Below are 27,681 nucleotides of genomic sequence, written 5' to 3' on the forward strand. Positions count from 1 at the left end.
GTGCAGGACTTCTCCCTGTTCCGTGTGCTCTGGCCCAGGCTGTTGGATCGTGCAGTGGCGACCCCACAGGGTGTGTGGTTTATGTCGAGTCTGCGCCTCCCTGGCCGCACATCTCCCCACTCTGTGCGCACTGTGCTGTCCTGGGGCGTGTCTTCTCCAACCCTCATCTATCAGGTGGGCCTTCAAGACCCTGCTCAGCACCGCCTCGCCCAGGAAGTCTGCTAGGTTTCTGGTAGGCACAGACTACCGGTCGCTCTGGGTGCCTTTGTAGCACTGTGTAGATCTTTCTCGGGACTTGTTTACCTTTGTATCCCCCCGGCATGGAACGAGTCTAGCGCCCGCCTCCAGCCAGCTCTCCAGCAAGTTCAAGCGGACTTGGGAACTCTCTTACCACACTATTCCCAATTAGAAATTGGTTAGGCGTTTTTCCGAACTGGTGGCCACAGAGATGGTATGTGCCTCCCAGTAGCAGGAAGTTTACCGGGGCCCAGAATCCAGGGTGTGGTGGAGTGACAGTCTGCCCCGCCCTTACTTCCTTGCCCTCCCGACACTGGCCGGGGATGCCCCACGCCACCAGCCCCGCCAGAGAACTGAGGGGAGGCCGGCCCGCAGGCCCTGGGAAGCCCCGCGTTGAGGCAAGCAAGTGGGAAGGTTCTGTGAGGAGCCGAGCCGGGCCGGAGCTGCCAGCACCTGGGAAAATGGAGGCAGCCCTGGGGCGGTCAGTGACCCGTTGATGCAGGCAGAAGCTGGGTGGGCGTCAGCCCCCCCGCAGGGCTGGGCCAGGGGTCACTCACAGGGCTGTGCCAGGTCGGGCACTCACTCACTACCTCGGGTTTGTCGCCTTCCCCGTTCTCGGCCGCTGCCGCCTCGGGCTGTTCTGTCGGTCCCGTGGCGCGGTTTCGGCGCTCCCAGGAATCTTCTTTAATGCCGGCCTGAAACCTCGAATCCTGAATAGGGCAGCTGGCTGCCTTCAGCGTGGCTCCGGCCTCCAGGATCCTGTCTGCATCCACAGCAGCCCTGGCGCCGTGTTCCCTGTTTCGAGACTCGCTTTTGCAGCTAAGAAACAGTTCTTTTCCTGCTCCACACTTCAAAGCTGTTGCCTGTAAATGTGGCAGCCTCTCCTGCTGGGGGCAAAGTGGTGGTCAGCCCCCACGACCGGCCAGCAGCAACGGTCCTCCCTTAAGAGATGGCGAGAGGAAGGTCCACAAGTTTCCCGGCTCTCTGAGGCCCCGTGGCTGCCTTTTCCACCTCAGCTACTCCGCCCCAACCGCTGCATCCACCGCCATCTTGAAACCTCCAATCTAGAAAGCCAGTCTCTTTCTTTTGATTGGGGAATTTAATCCTTTTACATTAAGAGTTGTTATTGAAAAGTGTTGATTTACTCCTAGCATTTTATTGATTTTTGTTTGGACGTCTTAAGTGTCTTTTGTTCCTTTCCTTCTGATTTACTGCATGTCTTCTGTGTTTTTTGGTTTCTTGGGTTGTAGATAAACTTTTTTTTTCTCTCTTCATTGTTGCCAGTTTTATTATACTAGTGGGTTTTGATTTTTCTTGTATTTTTATGGCAGTGGTAGTTATTTTTCAGGTACCAAACTCAGTACTGCATTGAGAGTTTCTTGTACGGCTCCTTGTGTGGTAGTGAACTCCCGCTGTTTTTGTTTGTCTGAGAAATACACTATTTGCCCTTCATTTCGGAAGGATAGCCTTGCAGGGTAGAGTATGCCTGTCTGGCAATCTCTGTCTTTCAGTATTTTGAATATATCATCCCATTCCTTTCTGGCTTTTAGGGTTTGTGATGAAAAGTCTGATGTTAATCTGATTGGGGCTCCCTTATAGGTGATTTGATGCTTCTTTCTTGCATTTTTTAAGATTCTCTCTTTGTCTTTGAGTTTTGCTGACTTGACTATAACATGACTTAGAGAAGGCCTTTTTGGGTTGAATACAGTTGGGGATCTTCGAGCTTCCTGAATCTGAAGATCTGTGTTTTTTCCTATACCTGGGAAGTTTTCTGCCTGATTGCGCTTCGGGTGTGTGGTCACCTTGGGTCTTGGGCCTCTCCAGGGAGGCGCCTCTATGGTTGGCGCGAACTCGTCCAGGCTGGGGATGGGGTCTAGCTGTGGCGAGGCCTTCCTACTAGGTTGCGCGCCAGTGCCATGGAGTGTGTGGTCTCCATGGGACTCGGGCCTCCCCTGGGGGGGCGCCTCTCTGGTTGTTGCGTACTCGGCTGGGCTGAGGATGGGGTCCGGCGGTGGTGAGGCTTACCTTCTCTGTCATGCGCTGGCGCTGTGGGACGCATGGTCTCTGTGGGACTCGGCCCTCTCCAGCCTGGCGCCTCTCTCCAATGTTAATTTTATAATCACTTCTTATAGTTTAATTTAATAACCTGAAATACACTAACTTCTTAATCTTTTAACGTATAAAAATAATTTTTGTGACTAATAGGATAGAGTCCTATCTTAAATCTGTCATGGTAGTATTATACTTACATGTCATTTTGCAGTGTAAACTTAATCATCTGCATTCTCAAGTTCTTTATTTAATGCCACTGTATCTTAGGCTATCTTCTTCCAGATTCACTATTAGACAAAATAAATTCTGGCCTTCAAATTAGAATGATAAATACCAAAAAAGAAAGTTCAATGATTATGCAGCATATGTTTTTTCCTGATATTTGAAGAGATTTGAAATAGATATCCAATTTCCATTTTAGTGTTACCAAATTCAATATTTGGGTTATGGCCTTCTAAATATTAATGTCCTATGCTCACTGGGTAAGTACTATTCATAAGTATAAGTATCATTACTTGTGTGCGTAAGTTTTGTGTTGTCACAACTTACAGATTCATAAAAATTTTTGAGGATATGTAATCCATTGGGATCATCTTGTCCAGTCTATCATTTTATGTATAATAATGTCTCTGAAGCCTGAGATAGTGACTCACATATCTAGCTAGTGACTTGCATGACCCAAACTTTTTCAGTTTTTGTGTTGATGGCTGTTAGCCACTGTCCTTAGGAAGACATTAAATATATGGATGCACACAGACTCTTGAAATTTTAAAACAATTCCACAAGGAAATACTTATTGAACTGTGTGTCTGTAGCTTTTGCCCATAACCATGATGTTCTATCTTTGGTTATTAGCTAAGGCTGAGCTAAATATGATGAGACTTTTTGAGTTATGTTAAATCTATAAATATATTTTAAAATATTTATCATTGTCATAGAGATGTTCTGACTGCTTTGTTTTTGTTTTCTGATAGTATTTTACAATGTTTGCAGTGAATTCTTATCACTGTAAGATACATACTGATTCACAAGAGCTAATTTTATTTATTTATTTATTTATTTATTTTTTAAAGTTAATTTTATTATTATTTTTTTAAAGTTAATTTTATTATTTTTTATTTATTTATTTATTTATTTGTCTTTTTCGTGACCAGCACTCAGCCAGTGAGTGCACCGGCCATTCCTATATAGGATCCGAACCTGCGGCGGGAGTGTCACCGCGCTCGCCGCACTCTCCCGAGTGCGCCACGGACTCGGCCCACAAGAGCTAATTTTAGACAGGAGTTGTCCCTTTTATCAGCAACTTGGATTCCCCTGGAAATGGGACTAATCTGGGCCTTGTTTTCTTCTGGTGAGCTATAACCCCCCCATGCTGCTGTTGGCTGGCCATCTGCTTTCTCCTTCAAGTAGTATTTCATATTGATAGTGTATTATATATTTATTAGATCGATTTTTTTACTGAGCTTTTACTTCCCTCACCTATTCTCATATAGCTCTCCATTTTCTCAAATTTTTTAACTGTGGTTTCTGAAATCTCTTTTTGGTAAGGATATTTCTTCTTCAAAAGAAGATTGCATATTCTCCTCTATCATATAAATCAACATTGAGAAGTGGTCCTTAATGCTGCCTTTATTATTCTTTCACCTTCATGTGAAAGTCTTTGTGTTTTCAAGTATTGTGGAATTTGGTTTTACTGCATTCTACTCCTTCTTATTGGTGGAATCTTTTTCTACATTAGCCATTGTGGATGACTTTAATATTCATGTGGAACACCCATCCAGAACCTTAGTTTCTACAGAAGTTCATTAATCTGAAAATAGTATTAACTGAGGGATGGTAACTAGTAAGCAAATTTAGGTCAAGAAACTTTTTTCTAAAAAAGATGGAAGTAAACTCATAGGCTGGTCCTGTTCTTAAGTAACTTATGCTAACTGTGGACTTCTTGCTTTACAAATTTCTTGTTTCATGAGAAACATAAAATCTTATGTGGGTAGGATATTTTTTTTTTTTTTTTTTACCAAAATGTTAACTTTTAAAAATTGAAATATATTTGATTATACATATTTGTGGGGTACAGAATTGACTGTCAATACTTATGTGCAATATGTGATGATCACATCAGGATAATTAGCATATTCATCATTACAATACATAATCATCCTTCGTGTCCATTAACTAATTTGGATAGGTTAATTGTAGACATATTTCTGCCATATATAGCTGGAAGCAGTCCTGACTGAAAGAGTAAGTATAATTTTGGTTAAAATAGAAAAATATGACTCAGCATGTTATTGCTATTTTCATTGTGGTTGTTTGTGTGTTTTACAAGGTGCTTGCTCCCAGACACAGGAGCTTGTTGTAGCTATAATGTTTATGAATGTAGAATAAGTTTATAGCATCAGTGAACATTATGTTGGATTCTAATATTTAAAAATTTGGTTACCACATCTTGCCTTTGTAAATATATTTGGAAGGCATGGTACTCTCCCTCTCCTGTCCAGCTCACTAGTTCCTGGTTGCTGGTTGAATTCTTAAGAAGACTTAATTGCCACTGTTGATTGGCAAACATGTCACAAAATATTTTAAAGTTATGTACACATTTCAGTATTTGGTGATGTAATTATAGTATTTATGAAAATAGTTAAGTTAATAAGTTTTTGAAGTTTATTAAAGAACTTAATCTTTTTCATGAGAATAAAAACACATTGTAAGGAATTGATTTTTAAGGGTTGTGAGATATTTAGAGGAAAAGAAATTGTATGTATTTCAGATTGTCCTTTCTAATTGTATAATTTTAGATTATTGCTTTAGATGCTCACTTTCTAATTAATTTCTGACAAAAGATTTGTTCTAGCTATGAATGGTATAATTTTTATATAGCATCTCTCTTGATACTGTATACATGCTTTCTTAAAGAAGAGGATGAGAGGAAGTGGAAAGCAATAGAAAGGATAGTCAAAATTATAAACAAAAAGGATAGATGATAGGTGAATACTTTAGATTCTATATCCAATCTTTTAGCCAAATAATCACTGGTGTTGTTGTAGTTCCCTTTATTTTATTTTTATTTTTTGGCAGATGGCCAGTATGGGGATCTGAACCCTTGACCTTGGTGTTGTAACACTTCACTCTAACCAGCTGAGCCAATATAGTTTAATTTTTATTATGCTTTTCTATGGATTAAAAAAAACATTTTATATTAACTTTATTCTAATTAATAAATATATCTACAGACATATGAGAATATTGAATATGTGATGAAAATTCATACCAACTACAGAGTCTAGTGTTGTGAAGGGGCAAGGGAAAGAGGAAAGGCATGAAATGATTTTTAGCCTTTTTTATTCAATCACGGCAAGTAAGATATTTCTACATTCCTAATGTCATAAAGGTCTATATCCTGCAGTAATTAGTAAAGACAGACAGTCTATTTGTTTTGCTTGTGGTAGCAAGAAAGCATTGGCTGCCTTAAAATTTCTCTTTGTCAAAAAAAATTTTTTTAATTAAAGAAGCACATAAAAATAGAATGTTTTGTTCCAGAATGTGTATTGCTAATCCACTGTAAGTGGTGGTAGAACCAAACATAATACTGTATTAGATAAAGCTACATCTTGTAAGTCCATTTTTATCATTACCAGATGTTGCCAGCTGGAATCTAGAAGTCATCTAAGATGCTGTTTACTAGAATTCCAGAAATCCTTGGTTGCATGGTTTATCTATTCTATTATTTTACCTAAATTAGCTTTTTGTTTTTATTTAAGTTGGTAGAAATAAGGTACATGAGCATCATAAGGAATTGAGCTGATAAAGGTGATTTTTTTTTTTTTTTTGGCTGTAAGCGAAGTCATCAGGAAGTGAAGGCTATTACAACTTGCTAATGATGGGCTCTCTATGAATGAGGAGAATACTAATAGAGCCTGTTGATTAAAAAAGTGTTCCAGGAATATGAGCTTGTCTCAAAAAAATTCTTTTTTAAGAATACTTTAAAACGTGGGAGAAATAGGGTGCAAAGTACAGATAAAAAAACATTACAAAGCAGTCTTATAGCCTTGATTCATCAAGAGAAGATAAACCTGTGTTCATTTTGTACTGTTTGAGAAGACAGAAATACATAATTTGTTTTATGATGTTTATCTTTTTTTAAGATATGGTTAAATGAGGCACCTCATTAGTGCCATTTAGTTCCAAGGTAACTTATTCATTTAAAAAGTTCTGAATTTCTACTCAAGTTTTAAGATATCTAATAATTAGCTATTTGATTTTTTTACCTTTATAGCATCAAGATAATTTATGAATAATTTTTGAAAATCTATGTATTAAGCAGTGAAGATTTTTAAAAATTCGAGTATTAACTCATTGGTTCTGTAAATAATCTTGTTGCTGCCCTATCACTATAGGGAAGAAATAAAAGGGTTGGATTTAAATTATGTTATAAGTTTGATTGTAAAAATTATTATTCTGAGTAAGAACTTGTTATTGTTTCCTTGGAATAATTATTTAACCACTCTAAGCTTTGGCTTTCTAATTTGGGAAATGAGGATAACAACAGGATCTGCTATGTAGTATTGTAGAAGATTAAAATGTACAGAGCAATGTATGTACAGGGTAATGGTGCTTGGCACATAGTGCTCAAGAAATGTTAACTATCTTTAGTGTTAGAGACATTTTCTAAGGAGGTCTATATTCTTTTTTCAACAGCAACTTCAAATGGTACATTATGGTTGTCCTCTTTGACATAGTCGTTAAAACTTTAGCAATAGTGATGTTACTTTCAGTTTTATTCATGTATTTGACAATGCTTTAAAAAAATCATTTGGTACCTCACTGAGCTACTTTGAGATTTAATCAATTTATGTCATTGAATCAAGCATTTGTTAAATGTGTATCCACACTTTCCGGTGTCTATATTCAAAGGCCTCTCCCTTATCTTAGTGTTTTGTTGTTGTTGTTTTTTGGGCAGCTTGCTGGTAAGGGGATCCAAACCCATGACCTTGATGCTATCAGTGTCATGCTGTTACCAACTAAGCTAACTAGCCAGCTCCTGTTAGTGTTTTATCTTTAATGAAAAAAAAATCTGTGATCATTTTATCTATCATTAATATTTTATAGTTCTTAGTTGTGTGTAATTTTTCCATTTCTCCTTTCACCATTCCAGGCCAAAAATGGCTCTGTGTGTGTGTGTGTGTGTGTGTGTGTGTGTGTGTGTGCTTGTGTGCATGCATCCCTCAGTCCTATAAGCATTTTCCAATAAGTTTTACGGGTCTATTTCTTTTTTTTTTTCTTCTTTTCTATTTGTTTTGTTTTTATTACATTCTTAAGATGTGGTATTCAAAATACTGCATCATTTTTAGGTGATATTGAACCATAATTTTGTATAGAATGTTATAAATTTGAATATAATAATTGTTTCAAATGTAAGAATTAAGGTACCCTCATCCCTCCAGTACCTTAAATTTTTGAATGAGTGACATGTGCACAGCATTTGGTTGACTTTCTGTATAATCTAGGCAATGTGGTAGAGTGGAAAGAGAAGTAAGTTAAGGAGTTAGCTTTGTCATCTTATGTGTGTCTTGGGGCAAGTCATTTAACCTCCTCCATTTTCTCATCTGTTATGAAGTGAAAAGGCTGAAGTAGAAAATCTTTAAGACAGAAGGTTCTCTCTGCCACTGATTTTATGTAAAACAATTTCATTATATGATTGTTTTGTGAAAAAAAGGTGATAGGATAAAAATTATCACCCAGTAATTTTTATACTTATTTTCAATGTTAATCCTTTTAGTTATGCCGTATCTACATAAACATATATTGACCAACTTATTTTTTTCCTGGGAGTTGGTTACCTTTCAAATTCCCTTTTTTTTTTTTTTTGACACTTTATTGTTGGAAACAATATTGGATCCCAAAATATGAGAAGAAACTCTAAACCACATGTGCCGATTACTGTGAAAATAGATGCTAGCAAAGCAAATAAAAAAGTTAGCCAGTTTCCCAGCTACAGCACTGTAAATGAGTAAAAAGCCAGAGAGAGAAAAATCCAGTGACCTTGCTATTGCTGAGCTAAAAATGTTACCATACTGTTTCCTGGAATTATCAGGGCTCCTGCTGAGAAAAATAGTTTGGGGAGGGCAACTATACTTTTGATTGGATTTTGGGGGAAGGTGTTTCAGTGGTCAGAGATTAGGTTCTGACCTAAATCTGGATGGAAATTGAAAGATTAAAAGCTATGTATATATGCACATTTTAATTTTACTGTATGGAATTTATGAGAATAATACAATTTTTGATCTATTGTCCCGATTAATAGATTTCTTTTAAAAAATTTTTTATTGAAACATAATTGATTGTACATGTCTGTAGGTTACAACATTGAATATCAATACCTGAGTGCAATATGTGATGCTCAAATCGCAATAATTAGTATATTCAACATTACACAATGTAAATATTTTTTGTGGCCCTTTTCCAGTTTCTTGCTAACCTCCCTTCCCCCTCCTCTTTTCCCACTTCTTAATAGATTTCTTATAAGAGTGATTTTTTTTTTTTTTTTTTGACATTTAGGATAGCTGATGGTTACTTTAAAAAGTAATTGTGTGGTGATTCTTTATCAGTTGTGTATTAGTTTTCTAGGACTGTCATAACAAGTTACCACAAATCTGGTGGCTTAAAACAGAAATTTCTTTTCTCCCAGTTCTGTAGGCCTGAAGCCCAAAATCAAAATGTCAGCAGGGTTGGTTCCTTCTGTAGGCTGTAAATCTGAATTGTTCCATGCCTCTCTTCTAGCTCCTGATGGCTGCTGGTGATCCTTGTCATTCCTTGACTGGGAGACATCACTTCAGTCTCTCCATTCTCATCACCTTCCCTTCAATGTTTCTTTCCCTTCTGTCTAAGTCTCCTTATGAGGAAACTTGTCATTGGAGTTAGGGCCCACCTGCATAATATAAGATGATCTCATCTTGAGATCCTTAACTTAATTATATCTGCAAAAAGCCTTTTTCCAAATAAGGTTACATTCACAGGTTCTTGGTGGACATATCTTTTTGGAGGCTGCCATCCACTCCACTTCAGTTTGTGTCTGTCTTCTCTTTGATTATCAAGAAAGTTCTCAAAAATTAAAGCTTTGGTTGTGGGTGAGATGCTTAACTTGGAGAGAAGCTGGTTCTTCTGCCCTTTTGTTTAAGTATTTTTTGAGTATCTACTCTGTGAGTCACAACATTTCAGGACTGTAAGATATCATAAAATAATTTTGTTTCTCCAGAGTTCAGTTATGTTGTTTCTGGTCCAACTCTGAGTTAGAGTCAAAGCCAGGGCTAGAACCCAAGTTCTGAATCAAATGTCTACATCTATATTATGAGTACAGAGAGTCCTTTCTTTATTGTATCATTGAAGCAATTAAGTACACATTTACTGACCAAACTTCAAACATTTATTTTTGAGTGGTTTGGGGATGGAGTGCTTAAGAGATATGAGGTCAGAGTTTGGCGAAAACTATTCAAGGCAGGCAAAATAGCACAATGGTTATGAGCAAACGTTTGGTATCAAAGCTGAATTTAAATTTTAGCTGCTTGATCATTTAGTATTTCTACCATGACTTTGGCCAAGACGGTGAGTCCCAGAAATACTAAGTGATTTGTCTTGGGAGATGGTTGCCTTTTAAATTCCTTTTTTTGCTGACACCTTCTTATTGGAAGCATTGTTAGACCCCAAAATGTGAGAAGAAACTTTAAACCACATGTGCTAATTACTGTGAAAATAGTTGCTAGCAAAGCAAATAAAAAAGCCAATTTTCCAGCTATTGCACTGTAGTAGAGTGAAAAGCCAGAGGGCAAAAATCACTTTGGCAAATCACTTAGTATTTCTGGAACTCACAGAATCCTGGCCAAGGCTATTTGGAAACTCCCTGGGCAATTCAGTTGGAGCAAAGGGGTTTAACGGATGCTCAAATTCTCAATTTTTAAAATTTTTCTTCAAGGGAAATGATTCTGCTTAATATAAAAATGCCATTTCAAGTAATAATGGCCATTATTCTACCTTGAAAAACTTTGTGAAGCCTTTGATGTAGGTATTTGGTGAGTACGTATTCTTAATTTTTAGATGAAAAATTGGTGGTTTGGATGATAACATCTAATCAAAGATCTTCCTGGTTACAAGTCTTCCTGATATTTATAGTTACACATTGACTGCTCTAGGCCAGAGGTTTAGTATGCTGTTCATTTCTTAAAGTTTCTGCTATGCTTATTGCCTATTGATGAAAAAGTTAATGAACTTCTGAAAATACCCAGTGTGCCCAGTGGGTGTTTTATTAATGTAAGCAGATTAGAGCCTATTACATAGGAATAGAGACCTGGTCCTGAGATTTCTAACTTACATTCATATTGATAAAAATTAAGCACTGGTGATGGTTTTTATAAGATTCTTTAATTGTCTGATTAAATAATACATTTTTATTCCTAGATACATATTAGGCCTTTCTTGAACCCGTTTTTGTTGCTTTGCCCCCCATGGATTTGTTACCCCACTTCCCCTGGGTGACAGAGATGCAAAGGATACTCAAAGCCCATCTCTTCTGAGCAGTGAGAGACCCCGAAGTGGTTAATCTCCCGCCAGAACCCTTAAGCAAGAGGCATCCCCTCCTTGGGAAATTAACCCCAAATTGGGGTTCTCTTCCTGCATTTATTTTCCAGACCAGGAAGTTACAGGAAGAGAACATAGGTGGGGTTACAGTTTAACAATATAGGCTGGTAAGTTTCAGTGAAACAAGCCAAATGACATTCCAGTAAGGCAATTAAGTGGTCCTATCAACAAAAGCTTGATCTTAGCAAACATTCCTTCTCCCTCCAGCATTTTCTAGTATCTACATATATCAGTCAGTAACCTGTCTGTCCTTGAGCCAGCAACCTTGCTGTGCCACAAATCTTTATCTTACACTGGAGACTTTATAGCCTGAAGAAAATTTCCAATCTTCCGCAAGGTCAATATTTGAAACTGCAAGGCTTTGGAAAACCAGGCCCTGTGAAGTACATTTGCTTTATAGTATATTCCACACATTTTTAGTAAGTTAAATGTTCTCTGCACCAATAGAGAGCTATTTGTAAATAGAACTAGCTAGTTCCTTTCTCTTTTACTCCCTTTCCTCCTTTATTTCCTGAGAGCAACTTATATGTAAAAGCTGATGGCCTTGATGTCAGAAGTAGGGTCTGTCGTGCCTGATAGCAGGCCTCAACCCACCCCCTCCTCTGACCAGGTTCTTGAATCCACCACAGGAAAGAATTCAAGGACAGAGTCACAGTAGAAAGTGAGAATAATTTTAATATAATGAATAAGAGATACAGATTTCACAGAGAGAGTGTAGCCTAGCTCCTGAGACTGAGCAGGGCCCACACCAAGTTTAATACAAAAGTAAGAAATAATACTTAAAGTTCGGTACAGAGGGCAGGTTGGCTTAAGAGAATGAGCAGCCCCTTGCTGAAAGTAAGTATGATACAAAAGAAAGAAATGCACACTCCACAGGCAGAGTGCAGGCTAGCTCCAGGAGAGTGAGCAACCACCTCGCCTTCTGCTGAGATTTGACTTCTATAGTTTTGCCATCTAATGAATATTCAATTAAGGGGGTGGTTCCCAGTTATGTAACATAGTCTTGCACATACTCAGTAGGTCCCTTTGGAGCATGTTCATTGGTCAAATACTGTCACATGCACCAGATATATTCAAGAATATTCTGTGCTCTCTAACACCTCTAGTGGAAGGTCATTCATACTGAGCATGCCCAGCCACTGGATTTGCATAAGCCAGCCGCTTGTGGTCTCATTTTCCCCTTGTTGTTGTTGAAAATAGGTCTAACTGGCAACAGTAGCTTTCCTCTAGGGGTGGGCACAGAGGAGGGGCCTGAGACCTTGGAGAGTGGCTTATAACCCAGAGGAGTGTCCTGAAACCTGAGCCCAGGGAAACTGAGTACCTCCTATCCCAGCCTGATGGGAAAGGGCCAGTTGGGAAGGAATGATTAACACTACATCAAACAGAGATCTGTTAGGTTCTTGTAAAGTATAAGCGTTGTAAGGTTCATGAGAAGGCAGGAGGGGATGAGATCCAAAGTTTAAGTAGAGCAGTAATCCTTAGGTGGAAGAGAAGCAGCTCCATGTTTCAAATGTGGGAAGGAGGTTAGAATTGGTAGAAAAGTAGTAGGTTTGTAGCTTTGAAAAGGCAAGAAGAAGGGGTTTCTACCATGTAGATTCTTTTTAAAGAAGCTAGAGGATGTGGAAAATGGTGGGTTTAGACACAAGAAAAGTGGGGAAAGTTTTAAATGGTTAACAATGATAAAGTAAAAAGTGAATTGGCCACATATTTAGGGCCTATTTGAAGTTACTAATCATGTAACTCTAGCAGTGGTGAGTTGCTTGGGTGTAAGTTCAGAGATGGCAGATAGTTGGATTCATCCAGGGTTGGGTTTTGCTACATGGTGTACCAAAGAGACAGGATAGCAGGGGAGTTTAGAATATTGGAAAGAGTGTCATTGAAATGATGTATCATGGCATCTAAGTTAGGTAAAGAGGGAAGAGGAGAAAAGAGGTGATTGGTTGGGAGAAATTAGAAGATTCCAAGACTCAGAGTTACACACATGTTAAAAAATGATTATAGCAGAACTTGTTGAAAGAAAACTGATGAGATTGGAGATTGTGGCCAGGAAGTGGGGAGTTCGAAATCGGAACTATTCCACATGATGACAATGTTCAAGAAAAAGCCAAGGCTGATGTACAGTGGAAGGGAACGTTTCCCCTCACACCCTACAGAAGGAAAGCTTTGTGACAGTATCTCCTGAAGTGTATTTTGCAGAAAAATATTTCTTCCCAAAAAAGTGTATGTATTAATGCATTGTTAAGGTGCTGAGACATAATGCATTAAAGAAATGTATTTACACTTGTTTAACTGAGCATTTCTAAAATCTGTGGGACTGCTGAGCCATTTGTTTTATAACAGCTGTAAATAACTATCTAAACTAGGGTTTTCCCAAACTTGAGTAGTTGTTTTGTATGTTATGTACTGAAACTGTTAAATTAATGGGAATGAGAAGGAGTAATTATCACAACATAGTAAAGTGTTTACTTTGTAAAGTTTTTTAATATCTATATTAATGTATTTCAATGTTAAAAGATTTATTTTCCTGTTAAAAGTAAACGTGTCTAAAACCTAAAAATGTAAGTTGGTATATTATTTTGTTAGTTACAATTAAGACATTTGTAATTGCTTATTGGAAATCTTTCATTACTAGTGGATAGTCCGGGAAAGCCCACTGTATTAGTTCTATTTAACAGCCACCCAAGTCGGATCAGTTAAAGCAAAACAGAGAGTTTATCCATTCATGTAACTGGATATATCCAGAAGTTCAAACCATGTCATTGAGAATTTGTCTGTTTTCATTTCTCTGCTCTACCTTCTATAGTATTGACTTTATTCTCAGGCAGTGTCCCATGGTGTGGCAGTTTCTCTCAGAGGGGCTGAGAATGGGACTGGCACTTAGAACCTGACTGACTTCTTTCTAAGATACATTTCCTGATTGGACATTATTTGCTGGTAATATAAGTGGAATATTATAAGCACCACATTCCTTTATTTAAAATGTATTATTTTCCATTCATTTATTGTGACGTAGGATTTTCTTTTAGGTCCTGCAGTTTTTGATTCCATTCTAATAAATAAAATCTTGACTGAAGCCTTGAAATTCCAAATGTTCCCAATTACTAGTTTCAATAACAAAAGGAGCGCTGGACAGATAAGAGGATTATTGATGCATGTGCAGCATGAGAATACTAAACAGTAAAACCATTCAGGAAACTTTTTAGATAAAGCTGGAAACTTAAAACTTTTACAAAAACGAAATCTGTACCTAGTCATCTTCGTAGTGTCCTTGTGAAATCCTCTGCAACAAATACAAAACCAATAAAACTTATCCTCCCATCTCCCAAAAGCAATCAACAAAGGAAACAAAAAACAAAAGAAAATAACAGAAGTTAAAACTTTCAAGACATCTGGCCTTTAACCTTTTAAATTATCTTCTTCTGAGGAATGTAGCCTTAACTGTGTGATAATTGACTGCCATGGAAAATAGTTGTCAAAATTGGGTCTGTAACTTTTCATAAATTAATGGCCTTTTTCTTTGTCTTGGTGAAGACCCTTAAACTGTGTGTTTATATTTTCTTGGTTTGCCCATAAAGGTAAATAAAATGATGACTGGTAGATTACTTGTATTAATAAAATACCTATCAATTTTGCATCCAGTTTGGACATGAAAAGTCACAAGGGACCATCATTTCTAATAACCAAACTAAGGCAAATAAACTGCAAAATAATAGTTTTTAAAAAAATTCGTCAGAGAAGTGAGTATAGAAAGAAACTAAAAACAAACCTAAGTCCAGAAACTGACAAGCCTTTCATGTGAAAAAGTAGACCCATGATAACTACTTCCATCCCTGGTGGAACTGATTGAGCAGATGTATTCCGACAAGTTTTTAACAAACTTATAATGACAGTGTGTAGGCTCATGTGACAGATTAGATTCCAGAGGAGCCCAACCCACAGAGCATGGCAGCATTCACCCACCAGCTCTTACTCAAGTGTTTTCACAGAATGAAGCAGGAGATCAGAGAAGGAGACTTGGGAGAGAGATTCAAAATGAAATCCTCCCCATGACAAAAAGGTGGGGGGTGGGGGTGGTAGTGGTGTCTCTGTGTGTGTGTGTGTGTGTGTGTGTGTGTGTGTGTGTGTGTGTGTTTGTTTGGGAGGGGTGGGCAGGGTGGTTCAGGCAGGATAATTGAGCACTCTGGGCTTTCACCTACAAAAGAATAGAAGAGTGCCTCCCCAAGCTAATTCTCTGAAGGGAATTCTGGGTCTTTACAGAGTCTGGGGTAATGGCTCTCCAAAGGCTAGAGAATGAGTATTAGGGCTGAAAGTTGTCTTCTTAGACATAAAGTAGGGGTGAGAGCAAAGAGAACTCCCCACCCTCTCCCTGTCCCCCAAGAGGCTGTAAATGTGGGAGAGATCTCTCAAAGTTCCCAAGGCTGGTTGGTCAACTTTGAAGCACAGGCAAGATGCTAAAATGTTGCCAGGGCTCACATCCATTCCTAGCTGAAGGAAAACTCCTGATCTCTCTCAAGATAGTTGAAGCCAGTGGTAATTGATTGAAACTAAAACTGCAGCAAAGACCAGTCCCAACGTACTAACTACAGCTCTAACTCCATCAGTCTGACAGAAAAAGGAGTGTGTGGGCCCCTTCTTGAAGTAAATATTACCGAATTCAGACTTTACTTTTCTTTTATACAAACTGTCTGGCCTGCAGTCAAAGATTACATGACACACTGAAAAGTAAGAAATGTGACCCATAGCAGGGAAAATAGACTCAGAGATGGCCCAGATGTTTTTATCAGACAGTGTCTTAAATATGCTGTAACAAAAATGCTTAGGGATCTAGTGGAAAAGATGGACAATGTGTATGAAAAGATGGGGAATTTCAGCAAAGATGTGCATGCTACAAAAAAATAGAAATTCTGGAAATGAAAAATATAAGAGCCGAGAAATTCATTAGATGGACTTACTAGTAGGTAGACTGGACACGGAGATGAAAAGATCAGTGAGATGTGAAGACAAGTTGATAAAAAGTATCCAAACTGAAACAAAAAGAAAGAACTGGAAAAATATGACAGAAGGATTGGAGATCATGGGGTAATATTAAATGGTCTAACATACGTGTTATTAGAATCTAAGTGGAAGAAGATAGAGATATGGGGATAGAAAACATTTGAAGATAATGGTCAAGTGATTTCTAACACTTTCAGCCTGCAGGACCATGAAATTTAATAAACTATAAGCAGGATAAAGTCTTAAAAAAATGTTTATTTTTAAATGTTTTTTAAAAATGTTATTTACTTATATCCTAGTCAATTATTAAAACAGCCAGGGGAAAAAGACATTATATATAGGGGAATAATGACATGAATTATAGCTGACTTCTTAACAGAAATAATGGAGACCAGAAGACAATACTGAAAGAAAGGAAAAAAACCACAAAAACCCCCAACTTTGAATTCAATATCCAGTGAAGATATCCTTCAAGGCAAGCAGCACTTCACTCTTGCTAAGATGGCTATAAAAAACAAACAAACAAACAAACAAAAAAAACCAATATAAGTGTTGTCAAGGATGTGGAGAAATTGGAACCCTTCTACGTTGCTGGTGGGAATGAGAAAATGGTTCAGCCACTCTGGAAGGAAGTTTCGCTGTTCCTCAAAAAGTTAAATGTGGAATTACAATTGCACTTTTAGATCTATACCTAAAAGAATTGAAAACGTATTTTAAAAAGTACCATACACACATGTTCATAGCAGCACTATTCACAACAGCCAAAATGTTGAAACAGCCCAAATGTTCTTGTCAGCGTTAGTAAGACCAAAATAAAAGTGGCTCATATTTTTGAGAATTCATTATGGTAAGGCCAAGAGGGAAGAGAAAAGAAGGGAAAATGGAAGGTGGAGAGGAGAGGGAGAGGAGAGGTGTGGAAGTTGCTGTGAGAAAGGCATGTGGAGTGTATGCAGGGAATGGCAAAGGGTTTATTTTGACCTGATCAAAATAGTTTGTTAAATGGAGTCATGAGCTGGGGAGTTTGTGAAGGTGTGGCTGAAGCTGGTAAAGTGCCTTGATTACCGAGACTTCTGGGCCTCAAATGAAATAATACCTTGTTTCATAATTTATTAGTTTAAGGAAAGTAGATATATTTACTGCTTTATTACTAAAAAACAAAAAACAAAACAAAACAAAAAACAAGCAAAAAAAGACAAACTAACTAAAGAAAATCCCAATATGTCCCTTATATTTTTAAAAACAGAATCTCAGTTGAGTTTTGATAATTTAATTCACAATAGTTATAGCTTTTCAAAAAACTAAATTATACAGTTGCTTACTGAGCAAAGTCTATCAGCACTTAAATTGATGGGTCAGTGAGGTGCTCGTAGAATACTGATTGGAATGTATTCATCTTGCCCTCCTGGATGATTTATAAAAAGAATATCTTGGGGGAGGGAAGGATGATTAGGTGGAGCAGAGAGAATTTTCAAGGCAGCAAAACCACTATGCATGATACTGTAATGGTGGGTACATGCCATTACATGTTTGTCCAAACCCACGGAATGTACAACACTAAGAGTGAACCCTAAGTTAAGCTATGGACTCTGGGTGATAATGATGTGTCAGTGTGGGTTCATCATTTGTAACAAATGTACTACTTTGGTGGGGGATGTTGATAATGGGAAAGACTGTGCACGTGTAGAGGCAGAGGACATATGGAAATCTCTGTTCCTTCCTCCCAGTTTTGCTGTGAACCTAAAAGTGCTGTAAAAATAGTCTTCAAAAAACAGAATATCTTTAGTCATTTTAGTCACACATTTGGGAAAAGCACCATGGAACATGAATTGTATGTAGATATTGAATAGTAAGGAAACTGATTATAGCCTCTGGCTTGGGTCTTGTTTCCCTAGCGACATCATCTTTCTTGTTAAGGTATAGAGAGTCAAGAAAGCAAAAAGAATGATTTTTGACATTTTACAATCTAGATCTCACCAAACTCTATTCTGTTATACTGTAGATTTTTTAGCATTGTTACTTTGAAACAAAATATTGATAATCATTCAAAGGTTCCTTTTGTACATTTGGTTTCCAAGTCCATTATTTCAAAATATGAAAATGCTTGATTTAACAAGGCGTCTGTCTTTCTTTTGATAAATATTCTTAATGTGCAAACATAATAGAAAAAAGACAGCATGGCAAACTAGGTTACTAGGCAGTGAATACTTCTAAAATGATTTGCCTTCAGTTGGAACCCAATTGCTAAAATAAATCATTTAGAAACTGTTTTAATACTTAAATTCTATATCCTGATGGAGATAGAAACTGTGTATCTTTCATTCTCCCCAGCAAATCAACATCTGTAAAAGATTAAATTGCTTGTTTATTTATAAATATGTTCCTTTAACAAAGGACATACCGATATTTATAGTATTTCATTTATGTTATGGAGTCATCAGCAGTGTAGAATTTTTTTAGGAGACAATCTTCTCTGGGGTTATAATTTCCTAGTAGTTATTTCTCACAAAATCCCTTCGAATTTCATGGCTATTTTGCATAAGAAGTCCCTAAGATATTTGGCACTCAGCCTGGAGTTTGAGCATGAATATTATCTTTTTCTTGATTCTTATTACCTCCTGATTTGAATAAGTATTTGACTGTTGCTGCCGTGCCAAATAATCACTTTCATTGTTTTTTCAAGAATGTTATTAGATTGAATTTATTTATAGAAGTCTGTGAAAAATATTTGGGGTTATTGTGTTATTGTGTTATTGTGTTATAATATTGTGTTATTAATGACTCATTGTTAATAAAAAAAACCTTGTAGTGGCACCTTTTACGATAGTTCCCCCTTCCCATTGATTCACGTCTTAAGGGTACCTCAGGTGCGGGACATGACCAAATGCTCTAATGGAAGTAACTCTGGTTGCCAGCCTGGAACTCTGCTGGGGGGCTTTCATCAATGATTAATGCAATGCAAAAGATGGGGAGTTGGACAATAGTCACAGAATTTTGGATATGAAGATTTTATCTAGTTCAGTGCCTTCCTGTTTACTGATGTGGAAACTGAAAGCCAGGGTAGTTAAGTAATTTGCCCAGATTCATGTTCTTTATCCCTTGTGATATCAAGGACCTTATACTTTCTACCTAAGTGATCCCTTTAAGAGCCTTGCTTGGAGAACTGTTACATGCTTTTTGGTTAAAGTTGTTTGTCACTTACAGTGGCAGCTAGATAGGGAGTCATTTGGTAGAGCTTTTGATTTTTGTCAGAGCCACTCCAATCAGCAAAACCTTAATTCTTGCCCGTTATATTGTTGGAAAAATACAAAATTAATTCTTTCAGTAGCTTGTTTTGCCTTTAGAACAGAACCTGCTTATTGTATCAGCTTTACTGATAATCAGCTGCTCTACTCCTGCTTTTGTAAACGTGCTTGCTTATCCAAATGAGTACTGTACTGGCTACATGAATGCTGAGAGCACAGAACTTAAAAGAACCTGGAAGAGTCTGCCTATGTAATCCCTGTAAGACCTAAACTCGAGGCTTAGATTTCGAAGCACTAGCTCATCTAGGACTGCCAGTGTAATAAAATACCTGAATCTCCAACCCTCTGAGTGCCGATCTCTCCTCTATCAAAGTCCGCTCCTTAACCATATCTTTGCCTGTGCTTTAGTGCAGGTAACCTGAGAGCCTGTTTTACTGCAATTTGTAAGTTCTAGCAAGAGTGGCTTCAAAACCTGATAGCTGTGATTTTGGTTTAAGTAACTTAGGTATTGTTTCTTATAGAGTTTTAAAAAACTGATAATAGGTGAACTTTTAATTATTATGAGTCTCTTAGTTTTTTATATATATGTATGTGTGTGTGTATATATGTATGTATGTTTGTCTATATATACATATATATATATAGAGAGAGAGAGAGAGAAAGAGAGACCTTGCCATTTAATTTAAAAATAACAAAAAACTATTCTTGAATGAGATGTGAAACTGATACTGCATCTACAATTTTTCTTTCAAGATAGGTTAATAGCTTTACTTACAGCATTTTTCTGGGCATCTCGTCAGAATATTATAACATCAGGTATTATTTTGAAACATATCTTCTCCCTTCCTCCCTTCACTGAGGGGCTGCCTTTTGCCAGAACTAATCTCTGTGTCTCTTTTATTTGAAGAAATCTCTATCTTTTCATTACTTGAGGTGGGTAAAATGTCTATATCATCACCAGTCCTGGCAGGCCTACAGGCAAACTTAAGCACTGTATCCATGGTAATTGAAGGGAAATTTTTTACTTTTAATTTTAATCTTTTAAAGTAGCCATTTAATTCTTTGATATTAAAATCAACCTGTCACTGAATTCAGCACACTCTGATATGTTATTATGTAGGTTGTAATTTAAAGCTGATATTTAATGTTACATAGACAGGAGCTCTGGCAAATGTTTCATGTTTTGTTTGTGGAAATCTGGGCACCAAGTGAGCTGACACTGGTTTAAATGTTTTATAAACCCTATTTGCATTTTGATTATTCCTGTATAAAACTTAAAGTCATTCTTATTATAGTTAATAATACATTTTTAGATCAGCCTGTTTAAAAGGTATCTTCAAATGAAAGGATGTTTTCATTAATTGTATCTCTTCAAACACATAATATATTATGCTTAAGGGAAACACTTTCTGAAGTCTTCTTTACCCCATACCTGGACCTATTCATTATATAATTCTAATCCATTAGGTAATTCTAGTATTACTTTCTTAAGAAAATGTTTTCTCTTTTGATATTATCAAAGGGTCTCTTTTCTAGGGTTTGATGCCCAAGATGTAACTTGAGTAGAGTTATTTTTACCATCTTAATGAATATTGTTATTTCATTTACAAATAAAATGTTTTCTAGTACTTAAAACTCTTCCCTGAATTTTCTACATTTTTACATAAACTCCAGTGTAGTTTTCAGTTATTTCTCACGGTAGTCTTACATTGGAACCATACTCCCTGTAGTATTTTAAGAGCATTGACTCAGTGGAGAGCCTAAATTCTCATTAGAGGTGCCTGTGCTTTCTTGTGGAGTTTTCATTGCCAAACAGGTGAGGTTAGCAATTTCACCTTATCTTTCTGTCAGCATTAGCAGCAGCAAGACTGCTACCTCCACAGCCACAGAGAGAGGGGAGAAATTCCTGAAAGGAATAAGAAAAAGGGTAAATTAGGCTGGGGAGTGGAAGAACTAAAGCTACTATGGTGCTCTCCAGTGTGTGTGCTTTACACCATCATAATATATTTCTTTGTAAATCTAATTACAAAACAATTATATGTGCTTTAGTCTCCAGTGTTCCATTCCCCCAATACTGGCTATACTTGTTACCAGTTTTTATTTCAGAAGGTTTCTCAAGCACCAGAAATAGATTAAAATAAAAACACCCACGTTGAGGATGGACATGCTTTTAAGAAAGGTCATTATACTCCTTTGGTACTTCAAGGCTGTCTTTCCTTCAGCACTTCTTGTTGTTCAGATATGGTGATTTTTATTAAAAAGTAAAACTGGAGCTACAGCTGGGATTAAGACTATAGAATACATGCTCACATTCCTAAGGCAGTGATTATTTGTATTGAAGTAAGGATTTATTTTCTCAAAGTACATTATATTAAATATATACATGTGTTTAAAGTGTTAATTTTTAATCATTTGTAGTAATTTACTTGTAAACCCTCTGAGGAAGGTTTGTAATATTTTTTTTCCATTTTATTCATGATCAAATTGGTATGTACATAGTGATTTACACAGGATTATAAGCAAGCTAGTAATGTGATGATAATGATGATGAAAAAGTTGAAGCAATTTATTCTGTTAGCAGGTTATACTAAGATTATTTTAAATTATTAATTTGCATATGTTTGTAGAATAATCAGAACTATTAGCACTGCAACTATTAGAATGAAAAGTAAATAAAGTGTAAGTAGGCAAATGGACAGGTAAAAGCTGAATTTTAGAAACTGCAGTGATTACGAGGCAGCATGTGGCTAAGAATGTCTACATTTACCAGTACAGAGATATATCCTAGGTACTGGAGACAAAAGAAACAGATGATGTTATTTGTGGCCTGCTTTAGTTGTTTTCCACAAGTGAAATTGAGCATCACTACTAATGGAAGGCATAAGGAAATATTACACTTGACATTAGGATCTCTTGTTCTTTTGTCTGCTGCCAATTAAAGTTGAAATTGTAGTAGTTATTGGAAATTGACCAATGCTTTATCACAAATCCTTACAAATGCTTTGCCTAGTTCTTATTTATATTCTCCTTTTTTCTCTTCTTTTCTACCCTCTCACCTCCCCCATTCACTTACGTTCGTAAAACGGATCTAAAGTTTTGAAATTTTAAGGAAAAGTTTCCTTTCGTTGTGGTATATGATATTCAGAAATATACATCCTGTGGCAAATTGCAATCTGGATTGACTTTTCTTAGTGATGGTTTGGCCATTACCTCCTATTTTACTCCCCCTTTCCTCCTATATCTTCACCGTCATCATTACGTGAATTTTTGGGAAACTCCCTACACACTAAAGTGTAATTCACTTTTATTTATTTTTTATTTTTTATTTTTTGGAATTCACTTTAAAAAAATATGTTCCTTGTCATTCTCCTCCTTTTTTCCCTTATTACTTTTTCTTATTTGAAAATCCCTCACAACTTCAGTGCTATCTGAATATTTTATGTTAGACTGGTTCCTTATAGTTTGTGTCCTTTTTTGCATATGTTATTCAATACTTGGTTTTCTGTGAATTTCCTTTGCATTTCTTTTTTTTCATCTGTATGAATTATATGTGAATTTTGATATGAATTTCTATTTCTTTCTTATTTTTTCCCATATCGAGATATTTACTGAGGGGCCAGGAAAGTAAAACGCTATATATGCATTTGGTTATTTGTTGTCCTTAATGTCAGGAAGTTTACATTTTATTTAGTTGGAAGACATGATGGATAAGCTGTGGATAAATACCTAAATAAAGAAATGTGTATATATTGGATAGTTTACTATTGCTTAAGGCTTGTTTCTTAATCCCTCCAGGAAAGAAAGGAGAGGCTATCCAAATTTGAGTCTATTCGTCATTCAATTGCTGGAATAATTAGGTCTCCAAAGTCTGCACTGGGCCCTTCAGCAGTAAGTAGGACTAACTTTATATGCTACCGAAAATGGTCATTGTCTAGCTTCTTTATGATATATATACCAATGAATATTATATATAAATTTGTACTTACAAATGGAAAAATGAGCAAAATTTAATTTTTTGTATGCATATGAATCTGTTCATATATGTATATAGTAAAACCCCATTTGACATTGATATATGGAAGACAGAAATAAACTTGTATTATGGACTTCTGTGGTACATATAAATAATTACAAGGAACGTGATGGCCTTATAAGAAGAATAACATAAACAAATTTCTAGTGAAACATAACATTTTTATGATAGGGATTACCGTATATGAATCTTAAAAATGTGTCAGTTTATATATATGTTCATAGTTTTAAGAACATTTTGATTATGAAATTGAAGTTTGATAGATTAATTCTTGAAATTTGGGTTTGTCATGTCACGGTGGTGCATAGAATACTCGTATTATTTATCCCTAGTAAAAGTAGCTTGGCCAAGCAAGATTCACTGTGAAGAAATACACTGAGCTATTTCTCTAAAGTGTTAGGTTTCCTATTATTTGGAGGAGATTTTTTCCCTCAAATACCCAGATAAATGAGGCCTTGAATCTTAGTGTGAATGTGAAGGTCCCAGGTATTTTAAGTATGATAATCTAAGATGCATAACGATTTAAAGATACTTAATCATAATTTTAAAATTTCTCCTGACATAATATAGTATTTTTTGGAGTGTGCTAATTCAGTAAAGGTGAAATAGAAGAAGAAAACATTTTAATTAATGATTTTTTTCCTTATAAAAAAGCTCTAAAAACTTGCCAAATTGGCATAGTTATTTAAATTATTTTATTGTGATGTACTTCATATAACATAAAATTCCTCATTTTAAAGTGTACACTTAGTAGTTTTTAGTATCTTCACTATGTTGTGCAACCATCACTATTGTCCGATTCCAGAACATTTCAATTTCCCCAAAAGTTACTCCATACCTATTAGGAGTTTGTCTCAATTCCCTTCTTGCCCCATTTCCTGACAACCACTAATCTACTTTAGGTCCTTATGGATTTGCCTATTCTGGACATTTTACATAAGTAGAATCATGCAACATGTGGCCTTTTGTATCTAGTTTCACTTATAATGTTTTTGAGATTCATCCATATTTGTAGCATGTAACAATACTTCATTTCTCTTTATGACCGAATAATATTACATCCTATGGATTTACCACATATTGTTTATCCATTCATCAGCTGATAGACATGTGGGTTGTTTCCACTTTTGGCTCTTGTGAATAATTCTCCTATGAACTGTCATGTACATGAGTTTATGTAAACCTGTTTTTAGTTCTCTTGGGTATATACCTAGCAGTGGAATTGCTGGGTCATATAGTACTTCTATGTTTAAGTTTTTGAGGAACTGCCAAACTGTTTTCTACAGTGGTTGCACCATTTTACATTCCCATCAGCAATGTATGAATGTTCCAATTTCTCCACACCCTTACCAAAACTTGTTGTTTTCCATTTTTTAAAATTACAGGCATCCTACTGGGTGTGAGGTCATATCTTACTGTAGTTTTTATTTGTGTTTTCCTAGTGACTATAATGTTGAGCATTTTTCATGTGGTTTTTGGCTGCTGGTATATGTTTTTTGGAGATAGTTCTGTTCATATCCTTTGCACATTTTTAAGTTTGTTTTTTTTTATCGTTGAGCTGTGTTTTTTTATATATTCTGGAAACAATCATTTACAAATATTTTTTCTCGTTTTATGGATTGTCTTTTCACTTTTCTTGTAGTGTCCTTTGACGTGCAAAAGTTTTTAATTTTGGTGAAGAAAAATTTGTTTATTTTTCTTTGATTGTAATGCTTTTGGTGTCATATCTAAAAAAAACCATTGTACAATCCAAGGTCATGCAGCTATTCATCTTTGTTTCCTTCTGAGGGTTTTTAGTTTTAGCTCTTACATTTACGACTTTCATCCATTATGAGTTAATTTTTGCATAAGGAATAAGCAGAGGTCCAAATTCATTTTTTTACATATGGAAGTATATTTAATTTAAAATCTTTGAAAGCAACAAGTATGAATCACTGTTTCTCTATTCTAATGAATATAAATAAAGCAAATTAATTATGCATAGGAAAATGAAATTAGAAATAATCATGCTAGTATTCTTATTGGACTTGCCATATCTATTTGTCTCAATGTTTTTAACAGTGTGGTTAAAATGTAGAGCTATCTTTAAAGACATTCTAACGGAACATGTAGATCAGCAGTCTTGATGGAAGGAAGAACGTAAGATAATTAGCTCATAGATGAATTTGGCTTTAACTGAACATTGTGTCTGGTGTCAGATGTTTAATATTTATTGTTATGATCAGGGTATTATTTTAACATGTTATATCAGCTCCAAGCATGTGAACTTTTTCCCCATGTACTAATGGAGTTATATAAGCTATCATTAGTATCTCAGGGCACAGAGACCTGCACCACATACAGCATTTTCCCATTTTCAGGAGATTGTAATTTTTCATTGCAAACTATTTCTCAGAGACTGCTTCTGAAGCCAAGGATGGAGGTATTAGACAGGATAAATTGCATATTTTTAAAGCATACTGGCAATCATGAGGGTCCATTTTAGTTGAAAGTCTTTCAAACCATCTTACATTTAATGAGATCTGTTCAAGTCATGTCAAGAATACTGCCCTTTTCCCAGGGCCATCTTTTTACTGCAGAATTTCCGCAAATTCTGCAGGCAAAACACTTGTTCCATCTTACAGCCACTTGTGAGTACTAGTTGTATCACTGGTATGTGGAGTGTATAGTGCCCCTCTAATAGTAGTAGAACTCTTTGAAAAATGTTCCTTAAAACCAGAATGAAGCACATTTTGGTCCAAATGATTCATTCTGTAGACATCAGAAGAATTATTAAATTATTCAGCTTCTATCTTTTTAAAATTTATGTTTTTCTATACTTCATTGACACAGATGTTATTGTAATTTTAGAATTGCTTTGTCCTAGAATTTAGAGAATAAAAATATTTTTGAAATAAAAATGTGCTTCCTTTATATAAAATAATATTGTAAATAAGATTTGCTTGCTTAGAGCACTGTTAATTCAGCTATATTTAAGTTGTATATCAATTATAATGTCAGCATTATAATGCTTGGCTTCTATCATTGACATAGGGGAATGTAGTTATTCTCATGCATAACATTAAGCCTCTTGTATTTTTCAGTGTTCTCCTTCAAGTCTAGCAGAGCAACTTTGTACTTCCTCTAACAAGGCATGTTATTAGGTTCAGGTTAAATATTATACATTTTAAACTTAGTTTTATTATTCTTTTTATTATTCTTAAGTTCTTAATTTACTTTTTTCCCTTTAGTCATTAAGATGAAAAAGTAAAAAGGGAAAATAAAGTTTTTTGCATTATATCACTGTCATGAACTGAATTCTCCTGTATAGTCAATAATGTTTAGGAAAATTGAACATTATTCTCTGAATTGCAAGTTTTAAATCACTTAAGTTATCATGTAATTTTCAAGAAGGGCTTATTGGGATTTATTTTCTATAATTTTCACTGTTTAATGGAGCAAATCTGTTCTTTTATAAGTTTGCTCAAATTCTTAAAATAAATGACACGATCATGTCAGACTGTGTTCTACACAGGCAATCCCAACTTGAGTATGATTACATACTGACTCATTGCAGTGATCTAGTAATCGTTTTATTTGAAATGTGTGATATGAAATTGGCATTGAATACAGTTAATTAATGAAAACATGCCATTGATGTAGTGGCACATTGTATGTACAAAATATATGAGTTTAAGGAAAGAATATGTGATACTGAAAAACTTCAGTAAAACTTCAGTGAAGTGGTGAGAGTGGATGAATGAGAGTCACAAGCACAACTGGAAAAAGTAAATGAATGAAAATAATACAGAGGGAAAAGAAGTGATTACAGTCAGCCCTCTGTATCCACGAGTTTTGCTTTCATGGATTCAACCAACTCTGGATTGAAAATATTTGGAAAAAAGAACCCAATAAAAAATACAACAATAAAAAATAATACAAATAAAAAACAATATACTATAACAACTATTTTCATAGCATTTACATTGTATTAGGTATTAAAGTAATCTACAAATGATTTAAAGTATATAGGAAGATTTGCATACATTATATGAAAATACTAAATACTAAGCAATTTTATGTAAGGGACTTGAGCATCCTCAGATTTTAGCATTGGGGGCGGGGTTTGGTTCTGAAGCCAGTCCCTGTGGATATTAACAAACAGGCTAGGCCAGTCAATCAAAATGTGTCTTATTAAGTAGAACATTAACTGTATTGGATTAACTGTAACTTCCAGAAAGAAGGCTTCACCCCCTCCCCCTGACCCCATATCTTTGGCATAAATCTCAGATAATTTACCAACAAGGAAAAAAATCTTTCTCCACTGAGGTTTAGACAAATGGGATATATGGGGTAAAATCTTCATTTTATTTGTGATGTCATTATGATTGGCTCTTGTAGTGTTGGGTTTTGTTTTTGATACTACATTCTATTACTAATAAATCTGTAGAAGTGGAGTGTAATCTCTATTAGATAACAATATACGTTTCTTCCTATATCCTTTTTTTTTTT

At 35.9% G+C, this 27,681-nt stretch overlaps 1 protein-coding gene across 3 annotated transcripts in view; it reads left to right on the forward strand.

Moving 5' to 3' along the window:
* The window catches only part of FER (FER tyrosine kinase), a 468,630-nt gene that overhangs the window by 181,905 nt on the left and 259,044 nt on the right, over positions 1–27,681 (forward strand). For all 3 annotated transcript variants that reach the window (XM_063085334.1, XM_063085333.1, XM_063085335.1), the window contains exon 10: positions 22,953–23,045. In XM_063085334.1, coding sequence (XP_062941404.1) covers positions 22,953–23,045 — 93 coding nt within the window. The remainder of the gene's footprint in view (positions 1–22,952; positions 23,046–27,681) is intronic.

Source organism: Cynocephalus volans, chromosome 2 (assembly GCF_027409185.1).
Source record: "Cynocephalus volans isolate mCynVol1 chromosome 2, mCynVol1.pri, whole genome shotgun sequence".
NCBI classification, from domain to species: Eukaryota; Metazoa; Chordata; class Mammalia; order Dermoptera; family Cynocephalidae; genus Cynocephalus; species Cynocephalus volans.